The sequence below is a fragment of the Passer domesticus genome, chromosome 6 (genome assembly GCF_036417665.1).
Source record: "Passer domesticus isolate bPasDom1 chromosome 6, bPasDom1.hap1, whole genome shotgun sequence".
Classification (NCBI taxonomy): domain Eukaryota; kingdom Metazoa; phylum Chordata; class Aves; order Passeriformes; family Passeridae; genus Passer; species Passer domesticus.
The window spans coordinates 35988961-36006463 of NC_087479.1; the positions used below are offsets into that span (position 1 = coordinate 35988961).

Below are 17503 nucleotides of genomic sequence, written 5' to 3' on the forward strand. Positions count from 1 at the left end.
ATACATTTAGTTACCCCTCTTTACTTGTGCTCAGCTGGCTGCAGAGCCTTTACTTGCAGAAACCCCAACTTCTAGGGCCATTATGGAAGAGGACAGAACTAATTTGTGCTGCTAGACTGTGACACACTGTGAGGAGCAAGAGCCAAGGCAGTGAGTAGGACCCAGATGGTTTAAACAAAATCTTGGTATCTGCTAGAAGCAGACAACAACACAATGTGACAGTACCTGGAGATGTCCTGTCACTGATGGAGCTGAGATGTGCTCCCACCTCTGTAACAAAGGGATCAGCAGTTTACAGCTCACATAATCGGACCTACAGAAGCTCCTCTACTGCAAAAGGACAGAGCCATCACTACTTGTGCCACAGAAATCACTTATGCATCTAGAAGAAACTCCAGGGAAGAGCTCCTGAATGCATAATCTTCATCTCAGATGGGATCTTTGCAGGGTGAGGGAGGCAGGTGGGCAGGACCATTCCAAAAATGTACTACATCATGGTTACATTAGCTGTATGCACCGGATCCATGTCACTTCCTTTTAGCAACAGCACACCCCCTCTGTTTGTCCTCCCTGACCCAAAGCTCCAGGGTGCTTGCAGAAGTGAAAACAGGGGCTGATCCTGCTGAAAACAAACCTGGAAAAAGGAAATAATTTATTCAATTTGAGAAAGGAATATACAATCAAACAGTCCTGGGACATTGAACTGCAATTCAGAAGTGCAAGAAGTCTAGCTGTCATCAGGCATGACTGGAGATAAGTCATGATCCAGCATCTCAGAAAATTCTAGGACACATCACGTTCCAAAAAATTTTCTTACCTCTGAATACATAATTCATTTTTAATTTTTTTTTTGCCTGAAATGCAGGAGAGGAAAGAGAGCAATACACTATCAAATCAACCAAATTCCCACAAGTGAGAGAAAATATGCAACAGGAGAAGGCAAGCCATTTTGTGGAAAACTTTTTTTCCCCAAGTTATGATACTCATTCATAGCAAAACACTGCAGTACATTATTAAGAAGTTAAAGTAGAAAAATGAGCAATAAAGAAATCAACACAGAATCAGAAAGATTTTCATCCTGGATTTTCTCAAAAATTATGATTATTATAATCACCTTCTTTATCCTCCCTAGGACTTCTAAATCAAGAATAAAATTTCTGCAGTTCAGATGACCTCATTATTTTTGATGTATCTGTATTCCTACCTCAGTACTGCCCAGAAGAAAGGAAGAACTATGTCTGCAGTACTAGAATAATAATTTAACAGTACTTAAATTAGTATATGGTAGAACTGATTTTTTTTTTCTCTGCTTGAATGATAAATATTCTTTATACTGTATGATTTTCAGAATTGGGTCCTCACCCTTAAGTCAACAAATACTGTAGTAAGAGAAACCACATTGTCTTTTTGAGTAACAGTTATGTTCCTGGTCTGTGCATGGACAAGATGCTGAACACTGTGGATAAGAGTGACTACTTTGAGAACAAAGTCTAACAGACTAAATAAATTATGCTCAAAGCAAGAGTTAACTGTGCAGAGAACAACTTACTGCAACTGAAAATAAAATTTAAGTACAGACCATATCTGAAATGTGAGATAATGGACATGAATCCGTATTAAGTCATATAGGTCAATAAAGGTCACCTCTGACATACACCTCTGTACCTCTAAGAACAAAGAAAACTTTTAGATAGTACTCAGCGCATACCTCCTTAAAGGGGTGCACCCTACCCCACCTGACAGCAAAGAAATATTCACGTATTTTGGCTGTTAGAGTGTGCGCCATGCAAATTTTACTATGATAAACAATCCACATTAATATTAGCATGATACACATATCCATAACACAGGCAGAGAGTCTGACAAAGCATTCAGTGACTGTCTTCTATTTGCCAGCTGCACAGAGCAAATCCAAGCCGTAGCTTAGATTTTGTACATAAAGTCAGCTACAAAAAGACTGTTAAAACCACAGCTATTTTACAGACACTTTCAGAAAATATCCTATCAAAAAGATACAGGCCAACTGAATTGCAGTCCTTCATTCCCTTGCAGGAGGCTGGCTTTCTGCTACCAAGCTAAGAGAACACACAGGAATGCCCAGTTGCTCAAAGATGGCACAGCTGAGAAGCACTTTAAACCAGCAAATGGCCTCTGACAAATTCATGTCATTTAAAAAAGAGAGGAAGCAATCCTCATATGTAAATAAATATACATACAAATGTCATGACACTCTCTCAAAGCTGCCGTGTGCAAATCCAGTTAAAGAAAAAGCACATTACATAAAATATGCTTCTCATACAGACACTGAAACCTACACAGAAATACCAAACTGTATAGATATGAGCAAAATTAGACATCAATATTAGATTCTGACAATGTTCAAGGTCTGTTAATATGAGAGCACACAAATAATCATAACTATTAACTAGCTTACTAATAATTCAACTGGGGGTGCTGATGGGGAAGGAAAGGCATCCCAAAAAAGCCACTCTATCAGTAGATATGTGCTAAAATACAAATAGCAAAACCAATATCACAGCCACTGACTCCTGTAAACTCTGGTTTATGTAAGAACTTAAACTAGACAATCTCATACTCCGATTTTCAGACTGGGTTAGGGAATTTGATGCACAGGTGATGTACATTTCAACCTGAAATGCAATGACTCAACATAAATACAGACTCTGCACTGATCAGAACTACAAGGAAGAAACTGCACAGGAACCCCAGCCCAGCCCAAAGCACTAAACCTTGACTAGTGCCACACTAATGATGGGTAAATTCTTTCTCAGACTTTTTAGACCAGATTAAGCCTCACAGGCTTTTTGGAAACAGTGTCACATCTCATTCTTTTAAATCAAAAACAGTCATCAGAAATACTATGCTAAGCAGACTCTGAAATAAAATAGCCAGCCTTAAAAAAAGTATGTGCTAGAGACATAGTAGTAAAGCACAGGAAAAGGTTGGAAAATTCACTGACCCACTGCTGAGACATAAGGAAGCCACAACCCTCAAAGCATAACCAATACAGCTCTATAGTACTGCAGTTACAGCCACCTGTACAAATCAAATTAGTAACAACTGTCTTTTTGGAACAAAAGGTACGCACTGCTTTTTTCCCCCACAGAATTTAGATTATTAATTTGAGTAAGAAACAAATATTAGAGAGAAAAAAATTTTAAAAACAGCAATTAAGTTTCATGACACTATGATATTCAGCTTTTTGCTTCATTTGAACTGTTTTAGTGCTACTGAGTTCCAGAAAAAAACAGCCAAGAACAAAATTAGAAGTTTGCTGTTAAATGCATTTGGAAGGCAGGAACATGCGTTTCCCTTATAATGTGGGAAAATGTAAATCCAACACTTTTATCATTAGTTACTAAACAAAAGCTAGACCCAGCCTGTATTAATTGTGAACCAAGTTTCTATTTGTGTCATTCCTCCATATGGGGAACAAATTCCTTCACATGTCTGCACAGAATTTTACTACAGCAGTCAATGAATTAATGCCTTTGAAAAAAGACTATCCTCACGCAAAATCTTAAGACAACACACAAAGATATCAGCTAACTAAAGATCCAAGCATTTACGAGCCATTTGGCACTCCAAGACACACTGAATAACAAGGAGAGTTTGACTCTTATATGCTCAGTGGTGCCCATCAGCAAACATTGGAAATGCCGAGGTATCTCTAGTCCTGGTGGATTACAGAAACAAGCTTCTTTAACAGTCTAATATCAGTCCACCACTGAGAGTGGAGCCTCAACAGAGGCTTGAATTGCATTAATGAAGTTGAAACAACATAAAAAGAAGGAAAGAGAGATCACTGATGTTTGGAGTTTTTGCCCCAGAAAAATAAACTGATTAAGAGTGGTCACATCCGAACGTAGAACAGCTAGCACGCAGCAAGAGTGGTTCTGGCCAAGCACATGTTTTTTCTTAGTCTCAGTAACACCTGCAGCTCTTAGATCACTGAACAAGCCCAGGCCAATGACCAAGCACACACCTACAGAAAGCAGTTCTGAAGAGTAAACTCTCTAGGTATACCTACAGTACTGCTTATAATCCAGTTCACCAGGAAGTTCCAGTTTGTTGTTTCCCAGAAAAGGAAAAGTAATCAGAAAAAGATTCCAAACAGTTTGGTCCAAGTCTTAATACGCTGTACTTGAAACCACGGTTTCACCTAAGAAGGGTAACAACTTTGGTTCTGGCTTCAGTATCAAAGCCCACCAGCAAAATCTAAAAAATCCTACAGACTCAGTACTCAAAGAAGCCAAGAGCTTGTTTCAGATCCCCAGACTCTGAAATTAATAGGTTTATATTTTCCTCAAGAGCACCTTTACATTTTGGCATACATATTCCTTTTAAGCAATTTCTCACACACAAATGAATTTGTCCTGACACACTTTCAGTCACAACTCTGTGGAAACAGAAGTTACCGTACAGAAACATCTTTAAGCCATCACATCTGGTAATTACTACTACAGAACACCAGGATTCCACAAAGAATTACTATGTAAGACAAATACCAAACCAAGCAATTCACATTTTCAGAGCTATCTCCTAACCACACGCTTCAAAGGAGTCTAGATGAATGTCTAACTGCAGCTACATATGACATGATGCCATTTATACATCCAAACTGGTATCTGCCAGTTGCAAGTCTTGCTCAATAAAAATGAAGGAATATAAAAAAATTAAAAAGGAGAAAAAAAAAAAAACAAACACAAAACAACAACAAAAACCACATCCTGCACAGTACAACAGAAGTCTTCCTGATCTTGCTTATTACTAAAATTTTGTTCTTTCTGATGCAACATCTGTTTTAACTATACACCATAAAGAACATGAGTTCAAAATGAGCATTTGATGGATCCCACCCTTAGGATGAGAACAAATCCCCTTCCAGACACAGCTGTGTCAGTCTGAGGTTGCTGTGCTGAGCACATCCCTAGTTCTGCATCCTCTGCTCATTACTGTTACCACTCACATCAACGTGCCAGCTGAGAGAAATGGAAGAACTCTCTCCAATTTATTATGATTTTTACCTGCCAAGCCAGCTTGAAACAGTTTGCTATAGGTCCTTGTTAACCCAGGTCATGCTGATGGAAATGTATGGTTCCAGAAAAGCCCAAGGAAATTTCAATCAGAGCTAAGTCCCATTTCCACCCCCCGACCTGGATGATCATCCAGTTCAGATACATGATCCAGCCAAAATTCAACAAAACAAAAAAAAAGGCAATTAACTACCTGATTAACTCCCTGACTTCACTTAACTCACAGCTACAAAGGCCTCCTGGCCAGCAGCTGAAGATGCACAGTCAAGAAGGAGACCTGATCACCTTCATGTTTAAGCTGCCAAGTCTATTGACAAGGCAGAACTATTAGGCAAAACTAAAATTGAGCTGCTTCAGCAAAGAGTAGTCACAGCCTGCTCCTCCTCCTATGCAAGCAATAACATTTGTATAGGAATGAAGTCAGTTCAGGCAGTTGATCCAACTGAAGCTTAACATTTTTCTGTACGGCCATTTTCAGCTGGGTCAGCAAAGAAAGACTAACAGGGGAAAACAGATCCTTGTGGTGAAAGCATCGGCAGAAAAATCAAAGCTGCTCTGGTGGTAATTCAATAATATGACTGTAGAGGACATGTTAAGTCTTTGCTTGATTGAATTTATGCTTGGTATTCTGCAGGAAAAGAAAGGCAATATGCTCCAATTTCATTTATTAATATTTTGAGATCAACTGAGACTTAACAAGAAATCTGTAATTTTAGTATATGTTCACTGATCAAAGCAAACTCCAAAAACAAGACTAAGGACAAGATTTCACACTAGTTTAAACCAAGCTTGCTTGATAAGCTGGCAAAGCAAATAAAAATATAAGTAAACTTTGACCTCTCCCCTAAAGAAAAGAACAAAGTCAGCAGAGTGTCAGACAAGTAGATGAACACAGTAAGTAGGATACAACTTCTAAGTCATCAATTAGATCAGCTTAGGCTGCCAATCTCTTACTTGACAGTTTCTGCAAAACATCTTTTCTAGAGTACAAAAGATTAAATTTCTATAGCATTAGAGCAATTTTTTGTCCAATGCTGTGCAGTTCCATCAATATTACTAGTGGAACAAAACCAGCTATAGGCAGAATTCAAGACATACTTCAGTGCTGTAAAGGCTCTCACAAACACACAATAAAAAATCTCTATAATATGTTTTTCCTAATAGCTTATATTCCTGGGGATGGAAGCACTTTTTGCAAAGACTTTCACTGCCATTTCAGAAAGTTTTTATCCCATCATATCCATTATGGTAGGAAAGAAAATTACTTACAGATCATTCCAACACCAAGCAGCTCTATCAAAATACAAAATGTGAGACTTAGAAGTCTGGCAAGTTTTAAGAGCCCAATGTGGCTTGTTGGTTTAGGCTTTTTTCTTCCCAAATGCATAATGCTGTCAAACTGCTAACAAAAAATCAGAAGGTTTCACAACACTACGTGAGAAGATAAACAAACTTGTCTACTCTGTCTAGTTTACATGCACCTTCAGTTTCCACATGTTTAAGCTAAATAATAAATGCAGGAAAGTAATTCCCAGGATGAAAAATAGATTTTCTGCTAGTAAGGATTTAAATGGTTCATTTGAATTGCATTTCACATGTATACTTTAGGAAAAAAAAAATCTTTTATGCGTTAGGTTTAGAGTTCTGTAAATCTGAATTTTCACTAAGGCTTAAAACCAACACTATATGAAATTAAACATTAAAAAGCTTTTACTGTAGGATAACTCAGGGTACCAAGACTCCTAGAATCACAGGCAAGGCTGAACACATCTGAAATTAATTGTTTTGGACTTCACTCACATTCTTATTTCTTCTGTAAGACTTTTGGTAAGGGAAAAAAACAGCACTTCCACAGACAATTGCCAAGAGATGAAGAAATGGAAAACACTCACTGATGAACAGAAAAACAATCTTTTTCTCTATGGTAACTACTAACTTCTGCATAATCATAAAGACCATTTTAACAGTAACCATAGATCAATAAGTCAAATAGAACTGAGTCAGAAATCCATTTAAATATTTACATTTTTTGTTACAAATCATACCTAGAGTATTACTGTAGCCAAAGAGAATGACTGTGCCTTCCATTTTATTCATTCTCCTCATTCAGGAGCCTATCTCGAGATGCAGAATGATCAAAAATACAAAACGAGAGCAAACCAAAATCCCTTAAATGCTAGAATTATACACTGACAGCTAAGCTTCTCCTACTCCGGACAGCTGGATTAGGAAATATTGACAACAACACAGAAAACACAGCAGCACACAGGGAGGCTCCCTTATCATTCCATAAAACATTAATGAGCAGGTTATATAAATCTACTGGACCGAAGGAATTGTAGATCAGAGCTGCTGCAAGACATTAACTCTACTGTGAGGGATACAACATTTCATTCTTGAAGACTGTTCATCTCCATGAGCGCAATGAAAGGAGTTCAGAGCATTCCGAACGGGCGCTGCATTTTAACCCTGGCTGACGGCCGGAGCACGGAGCGGGGCGATGCTCCCCGGGCCCACCGCAGCCCCCGCCCCGCACTGTTGCTCATCCGTCCCTCCCGCGCCCGCAGGACGGGCCGAACCCGGCCGGCTGTTCCTTTGTGCAGCCTGGCGAGCTGCCGCACACGCACGGAGGCACCGGCCAAGCCACGAACCGGGTGAAAAGAGACGAGCCCCGCTGCTCACGGGGGCCCTTTCCCCCACAACTCCCGCTGCCAGACTGGGTCGTCAGCACCATCGCCCAAAAGCCTCGTCCCGACGCCTCCCGAACTTCACAGCGCCGCAGCCCCAGCTGAAGGCGGCAGCGGGATTCGGGAAGCCCCGACTTCCCGGAGCCCCCGCTCGCTCCCACGGCCACGCAGGGGCGGCAAGCGATACAAAGCGCCCGGGAGCGGCCGCGCCGGAGGGACCCTCTGACGGAAACCTGGCTGCGATTCAAGGCCTAGGACAGACCGCAGGCACAGGAGGCAGTGCCGGGAGAATCCCATGAAGCGGCGCCGCCCCGGGGGTCGCTTCCTCGGGCCAGCGGCTCGGTGCTCGCCGCAGGGCCCTCCGCTGCCGCGGCCGCCCCCCGCAGGCTCCACCTGCGCCGGGCCCCCGCTCCACCGCACCGCGGGGATCGCGCCCCACCCCACCGCCCCCCGCCGGGGCGGGACCGAGGGTGCCCCCACGTCGCCCCCCGCCTCCGCACGCACTTTCCCGGAGTACCCCTGCCCCCCCCATCCCCTCCGGCCCCTCAAGCTGCCCCCGCCTCCGGCGCCCCCCCGCCGCCGGACCCACCCGCGCCCCGCGGGGCTTGGCACGGCCCCATCGCGCCCGCCCGCGGCTCCGGCCACCGGCCCCCGCGGCGAAGGCCCTTCCCCGCATCGCGGCCCGGCCGTGCTCACCTGCTACCCGCAGCCGCCTCCCTCCGGCGCCTCCTCCGCCGCCCGTCGCCACCGAGCAGCGCCGCCGCCGCCGCCGCTCCGCCCCCGCCCCCCGGCCGCCGCTCCCGCCCCCTCCGCCAGCCACGCCTACCCTGCCGGCCCATTGGCCACACTCTTCGAAGTCTCGCCTCTGGATTGGTGCGGGGAACTGCCCGTCAAAGCCTCGACCCCGCCCATCCCCGCCCCGCAGGTCCCGGGTGGTTTATTCACGCCGGGGCTTTGGCGCCCCCAATCTCTCGCTGTCGGTTCCGATTGGCTGACGCGGTGGGGACAGCGTGCCAGGATTGGCTGCCCGAGGTGCCAGTGCGGCGCTGCGCCCGCCCCCCCCGGGCTCGGCTGCGCGGCGCGGCGGGAAGGCGGCGGTGGCTGCCGGGCCGCGTCGGGGCCGGGGATCCCCCGCACCCCGGGGCACCCCCAGACCTCGGGGCCCCGCTGATGCGCCGAGGGGCGATGTGCCTTCCACCGCCCGTCTGCGGTTCGGTTCAGCTGCGGTTCTTGTCTCCTCACGGCTGCGGCGGTGGTGGAGCAGGAGGAGGGCTCCCGCAGCCCCGTTGCCACCTCGGTTTCCCCCCGATAAACCACGGGCGGTGACTGACACCTTCCCTGGGGGCTGCAGTGAGACGTGCTGCTCATGCCAGCTCTCCGGAAACCGTGATGCCCTACATCAGCCTGAGGCCAGGGATGATTGCGGGAAAAGCGCGAGCAGGCTCCTTTAGCCTCCACGACACACTGAGAACCACATATTCTCAGGATATCAAACACCAGCGTGCCTCCATTTTCCAAGTGGAGACAGTACCAGGCGCTGAATTCAGCAGGGAGGCTGCGCTTCAAAGGAAGTTTCCCAGGGGAATCCTCTGGGAGCAGCACCCTTGCGACCGCACATAGGGGCTTGGCCTGAACGCGTTAACCAGAATGCGTATTTCCAACAGCTGCCTCCTCTCACCAAACATCCAAACAGCTACTTCATCCAAAATGCAAGCCAGAACGATTCCCGGTGCATTCAATTGGGAAAAACAAAAATTGAAGGTAATCGAAATGCAAAGATTACATTACGTTTCTTTTCATTGTTATATTCTCCCTGCATACGCCATCCCCCTTATTCCTCTGCTTCTGAATCAAAGAAACAGAGCAACAAAGAACACAGGCCATAATGTTGGCTGGCAAACATCCGGAAAACAAAGCAACTGAAATCACTGGGAATTTCAGAGTATTATGTGCAAAAATAATTTACCAAGTTTACACAGGAAGTGCTCAGGCAGAAGTGTGAGTATGACACTGACTCAGTTTCACACTGATGCTCTGATCCCCACGTCATCCCTTGTTCATGAATTAAACTGCGAAGATGCAGGGGTTCTCCTTACATCTTTTTGCACATCCCTTTCCTTTCCAAGGAAAGTAAAATCAAGGCAGAGAACTGCCTTCCTCTCAAATATTCAAAAATTGCTGGAGGATAAGACATTTCTACCAGTCCTAAGTTTCCTTCTGATTTTATGAAAACATTCCTGACTTAACATAGCTCCTATAATACTGCATTCCCAGTACCTTCAGTGTAACACTTCATCTTATTCACAGTCTCTGGATTTCTGACAGAAATTTTTGTAAACCATGGCGCCCTTAATTTCTTATGAAAACTTAATTCTAAATGAACAACTCCCATATTATCAAAAAGCTTTGCTTCCAAATGAAAAGTATAAAGGAAAAGCCAGGATGTGCTATTGTAAATAAAATCTAATGTATGCTTCAGCTATTTATAGCTTTTACAAATATTTATTAGATAGCTAAATTCATTTGTTGCCATTACTGCTTCTCTGCTCAGCTGATCACTTGACCTCCCCGTATGGTCGTTGGCGACTGAAGGGAAAGGGGGCTGTGGTGGGAAAGGAAAGGAAGATGACCCTCGAGGTCACCTCGCTGGACATGCTGAGCATCCAGCACAGCACGCTGCACATCCACAGTGCTGCGCTGCCGGTCCAAGGCACGTCCTGGGGACTCAGTCTTCCCACAGCGTTTCCATGGCAGGGGGGGGAAATTACTCCTCCAAGGTCTGACACTGGAAGCAATGCTTCAAATGCTTTGATCCTCATGGATCACAAATAAATGGAAAATACTTCATAGCATTCACAGGAAACCAAACCAAATTTGCCCCTTATCACCTTTTCTTTAAGACTGGGAACAGGGCTCCCTGTGTAATACACAAGATTAATGGACTTGACTGTCCCTGTCATGCCCACTGACTCTTGTCAGCTGTGCCTTTCTAGCCAAGATGCTTCCTGGACTCAGTGGGATAGCAGGAGAGTATGCTATTCCCTAAGGACCTGAGAATATATTACACACATATTCATGACAGTGCAGACTCCTTTATCCCCACTGCAGATACCCGGAGGCTTAACATCATTCCTCCCTATTGGTTATCTAAAATAATGTCAGTGATTAAATCTCCCTTCTCTAATCACACCATAGTATTATCCCTTCTAGGAACAAGCCATACCAGTATAAATACTACCATATATGCATTTTTATGCTCACAAAGAGGAATTCCATCTTTCTGGCAATATATATAAAACAATAGGAGCTTGTGTGTCTGAATGAGCACTGGAAATTTTCAAAAATACTTCTATAAGGTGCCATATTGGCCAGTAGCAGCACATATCTATTATGCTACAGGGGCTTTCTCCTGTCGTGCTCGGAGCAGACCTGAACCAATATGGTTGCTAAACCAAGGCATTCTGTTTGCACAGTGTTTTCATCTTGGTAGTGCTGTATCTGAGGTGAGCAAGCAATTTCAGAGCACTTCAGAAAAACTTCAATATAGGAAACAAAAGGTGAAGTCTTTTTGCAAGGCTTCTGACAAGGAGAAGCTTACAGGAGAAGCAAATGTTGAATAGGGCTGCCCTATGTTGGCCCAGCTATATGTTAATCTTGAAATAGTGGGCATAAATGTATTTAATGAGCAAAGCTCTACAGTTGCCATCATTAGTACAGAAAGGATATGACAGCAAGAATCCTTTAAAACCTCTCTTCCACTGAAAAGCATCAGCCAAGCAGCTTGTCAAGAGCCATGGTCTGTGCATATCAAAAGGATATTCTCTAGCATAAGATTTATGCAGGAAGAGTTTGACTCTACTTTCTACCTTGGTTCTTTAAATGTGATTAATCCCACAGGGGAAGTATTTCATTCAGGTCCTCTTTGCCTTCATTTTAGGATGGGGATTTTCTCTTCATGGCCATTTCTTTCTCTCCTTCTGCTGGAGCCTTGAAGTCTGGAGCTTTGTATTTAATCACTGCCTATGGAGTCACTGCAGATGGTATCTGCTCAATGCTACCAAATGCTAGATGGCATCTAATAAAAGCACAAAACCCCTCATAAAATTATTTCAAAATTTGAAAGTACACATGTCCAGTCAAGGGGGTAAGTAAACTCAGTCAAGTGTCCTACTTAAATACATCATTTTAATTCAGCTTTAATTCCAATGTATCTGCTTTAGTGTCACATGGTACAAAAGAAATGTCCGTGCTTCCAAATCCCTCCAAAAAGATAATTTCACAGGGAAGACAGGACCCTCTAATTATGATTTTTACAAATGTGCTTTAATTTGGTTGTTCCATGGCAGGGAAGGCTTCTTTTCTCGGTAGGGCTCCTTGTACAAGATAACCAGGATTAAAGACCACAACCAGTCACTGAATAAGAAAATCCCTGAGAAGAGAGAAACAGCTGGAGGGAGGCCAAAGCTGCTGCCAAAAGATGCTTCAGTGAGTGAGTGCATTCACTCTGATGAGGGAGGCCAGAGGATAGCTCTTGAGAAACAGTTCCTGAATTAGCTTTCAGTCTTGTTATCTGGCAGTGAACTTTACAGCTTTCACAATGAGCAGCAGCTTTCACAATCCAGCCGAGTGTCCTTCCAGTGATGACACAGTGGATGTAGCTAAGCTGTATGAGAAAGATTGTCAGCTAAGCAAACCTCTTAGTGAAGGCTTGAAATGCTCTTTCTCCTTACTAGGTATTAGTTTTGGCACGAGAACAAAACTGATGGTGCAAAAGGAAGGCTGCCAGCAAAGTAATAATGAGAAGCAGGATTAAGCTGGACTTAGCTTTCTAGAAGTGACTGGTTTATGTTACTGGTTTGCTGGGAACACAGAGAAAGTCTGCACGATGGTGAGCAACTGAGCATCTAATACACAGGAAACTGCAAAGAATTCTGCCCTTTCCACTCATTAGTGAAGACTACTCATAGCTTTGCAGGGTCAGGCCTTACCCAAACTGCTCTTTAAATCTGAGATTTCAATTATTTGAATGGCATAAGGTTAAAATATCAAATGAATCCTACATGTCTTTAAGGTGCCCTTTACTTACTTCTTTTGAAGTCACTTGTGACTCTCTAATAGGTTGTACTCACCACATTTATATATCCTCTTAAATAAAACACATGTGGCTCTTGGCAATACAGCTCATATGTTCATAAAATCCGAGTAATTTTGTGCTAAATTCTAATTAAGAAATTTAATTGAGCCTCCAGTTGCTACTCTGTCTGTGTAAGCAGCAGCTAGGGATCACCTAAACATTCAGAGATCTGTATTACTTTCCTTTTGTTTATTTAAAGAGCTGTACATGACACGTAATTCTTTAGACAAATTCCCTTGAAATATTGGACAATTAATGCCAAGAGCATGTAAACCTTGTGGCTACTCCTAAACAACCATCTGAGTACTCTGTAAGTGTTACTGAAGCTCTCTCTTTTTGCCCTAGGTCAAAACCCTTTCTGTGTCACACAGAAAAATAGCAACATTCTTTATTCTCGAAAGCATTTATTATTAGAAAGACTAAATTGTCAAAATAAATGTTTTCTTGTTATAGACATTTAGCCACTATTATTTTCCACTGTGTCTTTCATTCAGAGACTTTGTTATACATCATTAAAAATCTAGTGTCAGTCATCTGTCTCTCAGCAGTAGAAAGTGACATCCCTATGAAGATCAGGGCCCACAAATGAGACTTTGAAACCCCTGTACTGGTAAACATCCAGAACAGCTTTGCTGCTGTCATTACAGATATCCTGGTGTAACTCAGGTCAGGCTCTGTGCACAGCGCCTGGCTTCTTCTCAGAAGGATCAGTTGCACTCCAGTAAATTAAGTAGTAACACAAATAACAATCCAGACACCCAGGTTTTTCAAAGGTCTTCCCCCTCCCAAGCCTGTTTAGCCATGCTTATGTATAATTAAAGCCTACAATGGCCTAACTTTTACCATATTTCAAGCTTGCATCTCGATTTTGTTAAGGGTCCAATTCTGTTGAAATGGTTTCAGCTGATAAGATTATTCTAGTAAGCAGGGCTTAACCTTGGGGAAACAAAGAGTGGATTGAAATAGAGTTCGCCCTTCGCTTCTCTTCCAGAGCACACACGCCCGCAGGGGCCGCTTGCTGCCCCTGCCGCGGTCCCTCGCCGGGCAGACGCGCGGTGCGCAGCGCTGGGCGGCCGCTGCCACCTGCCGGCAGAGCCGGACACGGTCCGGGCGTGAAACCGGAGGCTGAAGGGCTGCCTGTGCGCCATTAAAATCCGTCTCCATTAAGTAAAACCATCGTGCGAAAACAGGACAGTCTTCTGCTGCCCTTGCTCTTCACGCAGCTTTGGCTGCGAAGGCTGTGCCCAAAGAACTCCGTCAGAAAAATACCTCCAAAATTAAAACAGTTGTTCTTGCACATATACAAAAAAGGCCTTCATTGCTTAGAGCATATTTGTGTTGAGACTGATTTATGTTGTTTTTAAGGCAATTCAAACAACCTTAAACCTTTGAGATATCCGTGTCTATTCTAGAATTGAGACTTAACAGCTGAACTTATCCTCATTAGGCCTAACTGATTTCTGCCCCTGAATTGTGGTAAAATTGAAATGCAGGTCTGGGTTGAAACATAGCAAAAGGTGAAAATTCTCTTTTCAACTTTATATGCTATGCCTGATACACTAAGTAGCCCACACAGCAAATCTGCACATGCCTCGTGAGTGCTAGCTGTTTAACATACTGTGTGTAGCTGATATTCACATGTGTGAGAGGTTAATGACACCGTGTGAACCAGAGGGTTCCTGGGCACACTTGGGTAATTGCTGCGCTTAAAAGCTTTAGACTCACAGCAGCCTCTGGAGATAAAATTCTCATGCAAAATTCATTCCCATGAATTACTGCAGTTCATCAAAGATTCTCCTCACAAAAGTACTGCATATGGAATTTCTGCAACTGAAGCTGCAGGCTCTGGAAGCACCGAGCAGCCCTCAGGCTGCCCAGCACCACTAACGCTGGCCTTGTGGAAACAAAGGACTGTGATATTTGGGGGGGGGGGGGGGGGGGGGAACAAAACAAAACAAAAAAAAACCCACTATGTGACTATGACCGTCTTTTGGGTTTTGAGATCCTTTTGAGATGACAACCTTTCAGCTGCCATCACCACCAGAAGCACAAGAAAAGGGGAGGGGGGATGGCACACAATAATCAGCTCTCTTCAGTTTGGTTTTCTATTCCTTGTGCAACACGACATTATGAAATAAGTGTTACCTCATCTAGACTCATTAGGTTACAAAGTAATTCCAGGCTGTCTAAACGCATACCCTTACGATACATCTTCAGACAAAAAAAAAAAAAACAACCAAACTTTCTGAACGTGCTTAGAGCGTACTTCCAGAACGAAGCTTCTCAGCCAAGGAACAAACCTGCACGTACCAAGAGGAATCGCCTCTCTTTTTTCTTCCGCAGGGCGGGGGAAGCAAATACACCCAGTACACTTTAAGCGGCGGTGATGACAAAAGACAAGACACCGTGTTCCACACTGCCCCACAGCCCCCATGGCACACGTCCTTCCGCGGGCGGGGACAGGCGGGGCCGCGCTCCCTCCCGTGCCCGCGGCGCTCCCGCCGGAAGCGGCGGCGCGGGGCGGAGCAATCATGGCGGCCATGGCGGCGCAGCAGCGTGAGCTGGGGCGGCTCTCGGCACTCGCCGTGTACCGTCGGGTGGCGGGGGCCGGGCGGATGGAGCGGCGCCGCCGCGGGGCTCCGCTGCCCGCGGGCCGCAAGCGGGCCAAGGCGCGCCTGAGGCGCGGCCGGGCGGGAGGCGGCGGCTCGGAGCCGGAGGCGCCGCCGCCCGCCGCGCCCCCGAGCCGCGTGGAGCTCCGCGTGGAGGCTCCCATGGAGGGCCCCGTGGAGCTTCCCGTGGAGGCTCCCATGGAGGGCCCCGTGGAGCTTCCCGTGGAGGCCCCCGCGGATCCTCGGCCCGAGGCGACGGCCGCCGAGCCTGACGCGAAACCGCGGGGTAGGCCCGAGGCGACGGCCGCCGAGCCTGACGCGAAACCGCGGGGTAGCCGCAAGGCGATGCCGGGCGGCCCGCGGCCGGCGCGGGAGAACGGCGGCGGTGTGTCGGGGCTGCTGCGGCGGCTGGCGCGGCTGGAGGACAGCCGGCAGCGGGCGGCCGAGCTCTTCCGCTGGATGCTGGCGCCGGTGGCGCCGGCGGAGTTCCTGGGGCGGCACTGGGAGCGGGCGCCGCTGCTGGTGCGGCGGGGCGACCCCGGCTACTACGCGGGGCTCTTCTCCACGGCCGACTTCGACGCCGCGCTGCGAGGAGGAGAGGTTCACTTCGGCACCCACCTGGATGTGACCAGCTATGCCGAGGGAGTGCGGGAGACGCACAACCCCTCCGGCAGAGCCCTGCCCGCTGTCGTGTGGGACTTCTACCAGAACGGCTGCTCCCTGCGCCTCCTCTGCCCGCAGGCCTTCTCCGCCACCGTCTGGCACTTCCTCTCCATCCTGCAGGAGCAGTTCGGCAGCATGGCAGGGGCGAACACCTACCTCACGCCCCCGGGTACGCAGGGCTTTGCCCCTCACTATGATGACATCGAGGCCTTCGTGCTGCAGCTGGAGGGGAAGAAGCACTGGCGTGTCTACAGGCCCCGAACAGATACTGAGGTGCTGCCCCAGTTCTCCAGCCCAAACCTCACGCAGGCTGAACTCGGCGAGCCTGTGCTGGAGACTGTGCTGGAGGCCGGGGACCTGCTGTACTTCCCCCGTGGCTTTATCCACCAGGGTGATTGTCTCCCTGATGCACATTCACTCCACATCACTGTGTCTTCCTACCAGAGGAATTCCTGGGGGGACTTTCTGGGGAAGCTGCTCCCAGCTGCCCTGCAGATGGCCTTGGAGGAAGACGTGGAGTACCGGCGGGGGCTTCCCATGGACTACCTGCAGTATATGGGGGTTGCTAACTCCGACACAGCTGATGCTCGGCGAACAGCCTTTGTGGAGAAGGTGCAAAGCCTTATAAAGAAACTTGTTGACTATGCACCCATCGATGCTGCTGTGGATCAGAGAGCCAGGTCGTTTCTTCATGACTGTCTCCCTCCAGTGCTCACTGAAAGTGAAAAGGCGCAGAGTGTCTATGGCTTCCCGGCCCGGTGGCAAGACAGAGGCCCCTGCAATGTTGATATCCTGATAACAAAAGACACTGAAGTACGCCTGCTCCGTCATGGCGTCGTTAGACTGTGTAATGAAGAAGCAGGTGTGATGCTGTACTACACTACAGAAAACTCAAGAGTGTATCATAAGGAAGAACCCAAGTTCCTTGAGCTAGATCCTGAATATACAGACAGTATCGAATTTCTCTTGTCTTCCTATCCAAATCATGTAAGTGTGGCTAACCTTCCATGTGAAACCTTGGAGGAAAAGATTTCTCTAGCTACACTTCTGTTTGAGAAAGGTATTCTGACTACGAAGAAGCCTCTGGCAAAAGCCTAACTCTTATTTTTTCAGAAAATAAAAGTACACTTGTTTAGAAAATGTTCTGTCTTGGTCTTGCCTTCCGTCTGCTAGACATGAATCAGCAGTTCAGGTCTCTGCATCTAATCTGGGGGTAGAAAGTCTATGTCATGGGTAGAGAAATCAAATGTTTTGAGTAAAATAAGTATTTGCTCTAGGAGCAATTCTGCATGGCTGAGTGCCTAGAGAAGAGAATTGGTTATCTTCTTTTCATCAGCCATGTTACTACACCCT

At 46.1% G+C, this 17503-nt stretch overlaps 2 protein-coding genes across 15 annotated transcripts in view; one reads left to right on the forward strand and one right to left on the reverse strand.

The window, feature by feature from the left end:
• The window catches only part of NUMB (NUMB endocytic adaptor protein), an 89735-nt gene extending 81197 nt beyond the window's left edge, over window positions 1–8538 (reverse strand). For 11 of the 13 annotated variants that reach the window (XM_064424493.1, XM_064424486.1, XM_064424492.1 and 8 more), the window contains exon 1: window positions 8441–8538. The gene's annotated coding sequence lies outside the window, so the exon portion shown is untranslated. Of the gene's footprint in view, window positions 1–8006; window positions 8029–8333; window positions 8354–8440 lie in introns of those variants that run through there. The other 2 variants (XM_064424482.1, XM_064424481.1) reach the window with 2 other exon arrangements.
• A 6784-nt stretch (window positions 8539–15322) lies between these two features.
• RIOX1 (ribosomal oxygenase 1) lies at window positions 15323–17290 on the forward strand. 2 transcript variants are annotated; one of them, XM_064424496.1, is made up of 2 exons: window positions 15327–15732; window positions 15778–17290. In XM_064424496.1, exons 1-2 carry the CDS (start codon window positions 15410–15412, stop codon window positions 17246–17248), a joined length of 1794 nt encoding a protein of 597 aa, XP_064280566.1. In that variant the 5' UTR covers window positions 15327–15409; the 3' UTR covers window positions 17249–17290. The 2 variants fall into 2 exon arrangements, with proteins under 2 accessions (XP_064280565.1, XP_064280566.1); XM_064424495.1 differs by having other exon boundaries at window positions 15323–17290.
• The last annotated feature ends 213 nt before the right edge of the window (window positions 17291–17503 follow it).

Excerpts from the sequence above, each read along its gene's own strand:
- RIOX1 (XM_064424495.1), top strand. The coding sequence starts at position 15,410 with ATGGCGGCCATGGCGGCGCAGCAGCGTGAGCTGGGGCGGCTCTCGGCA.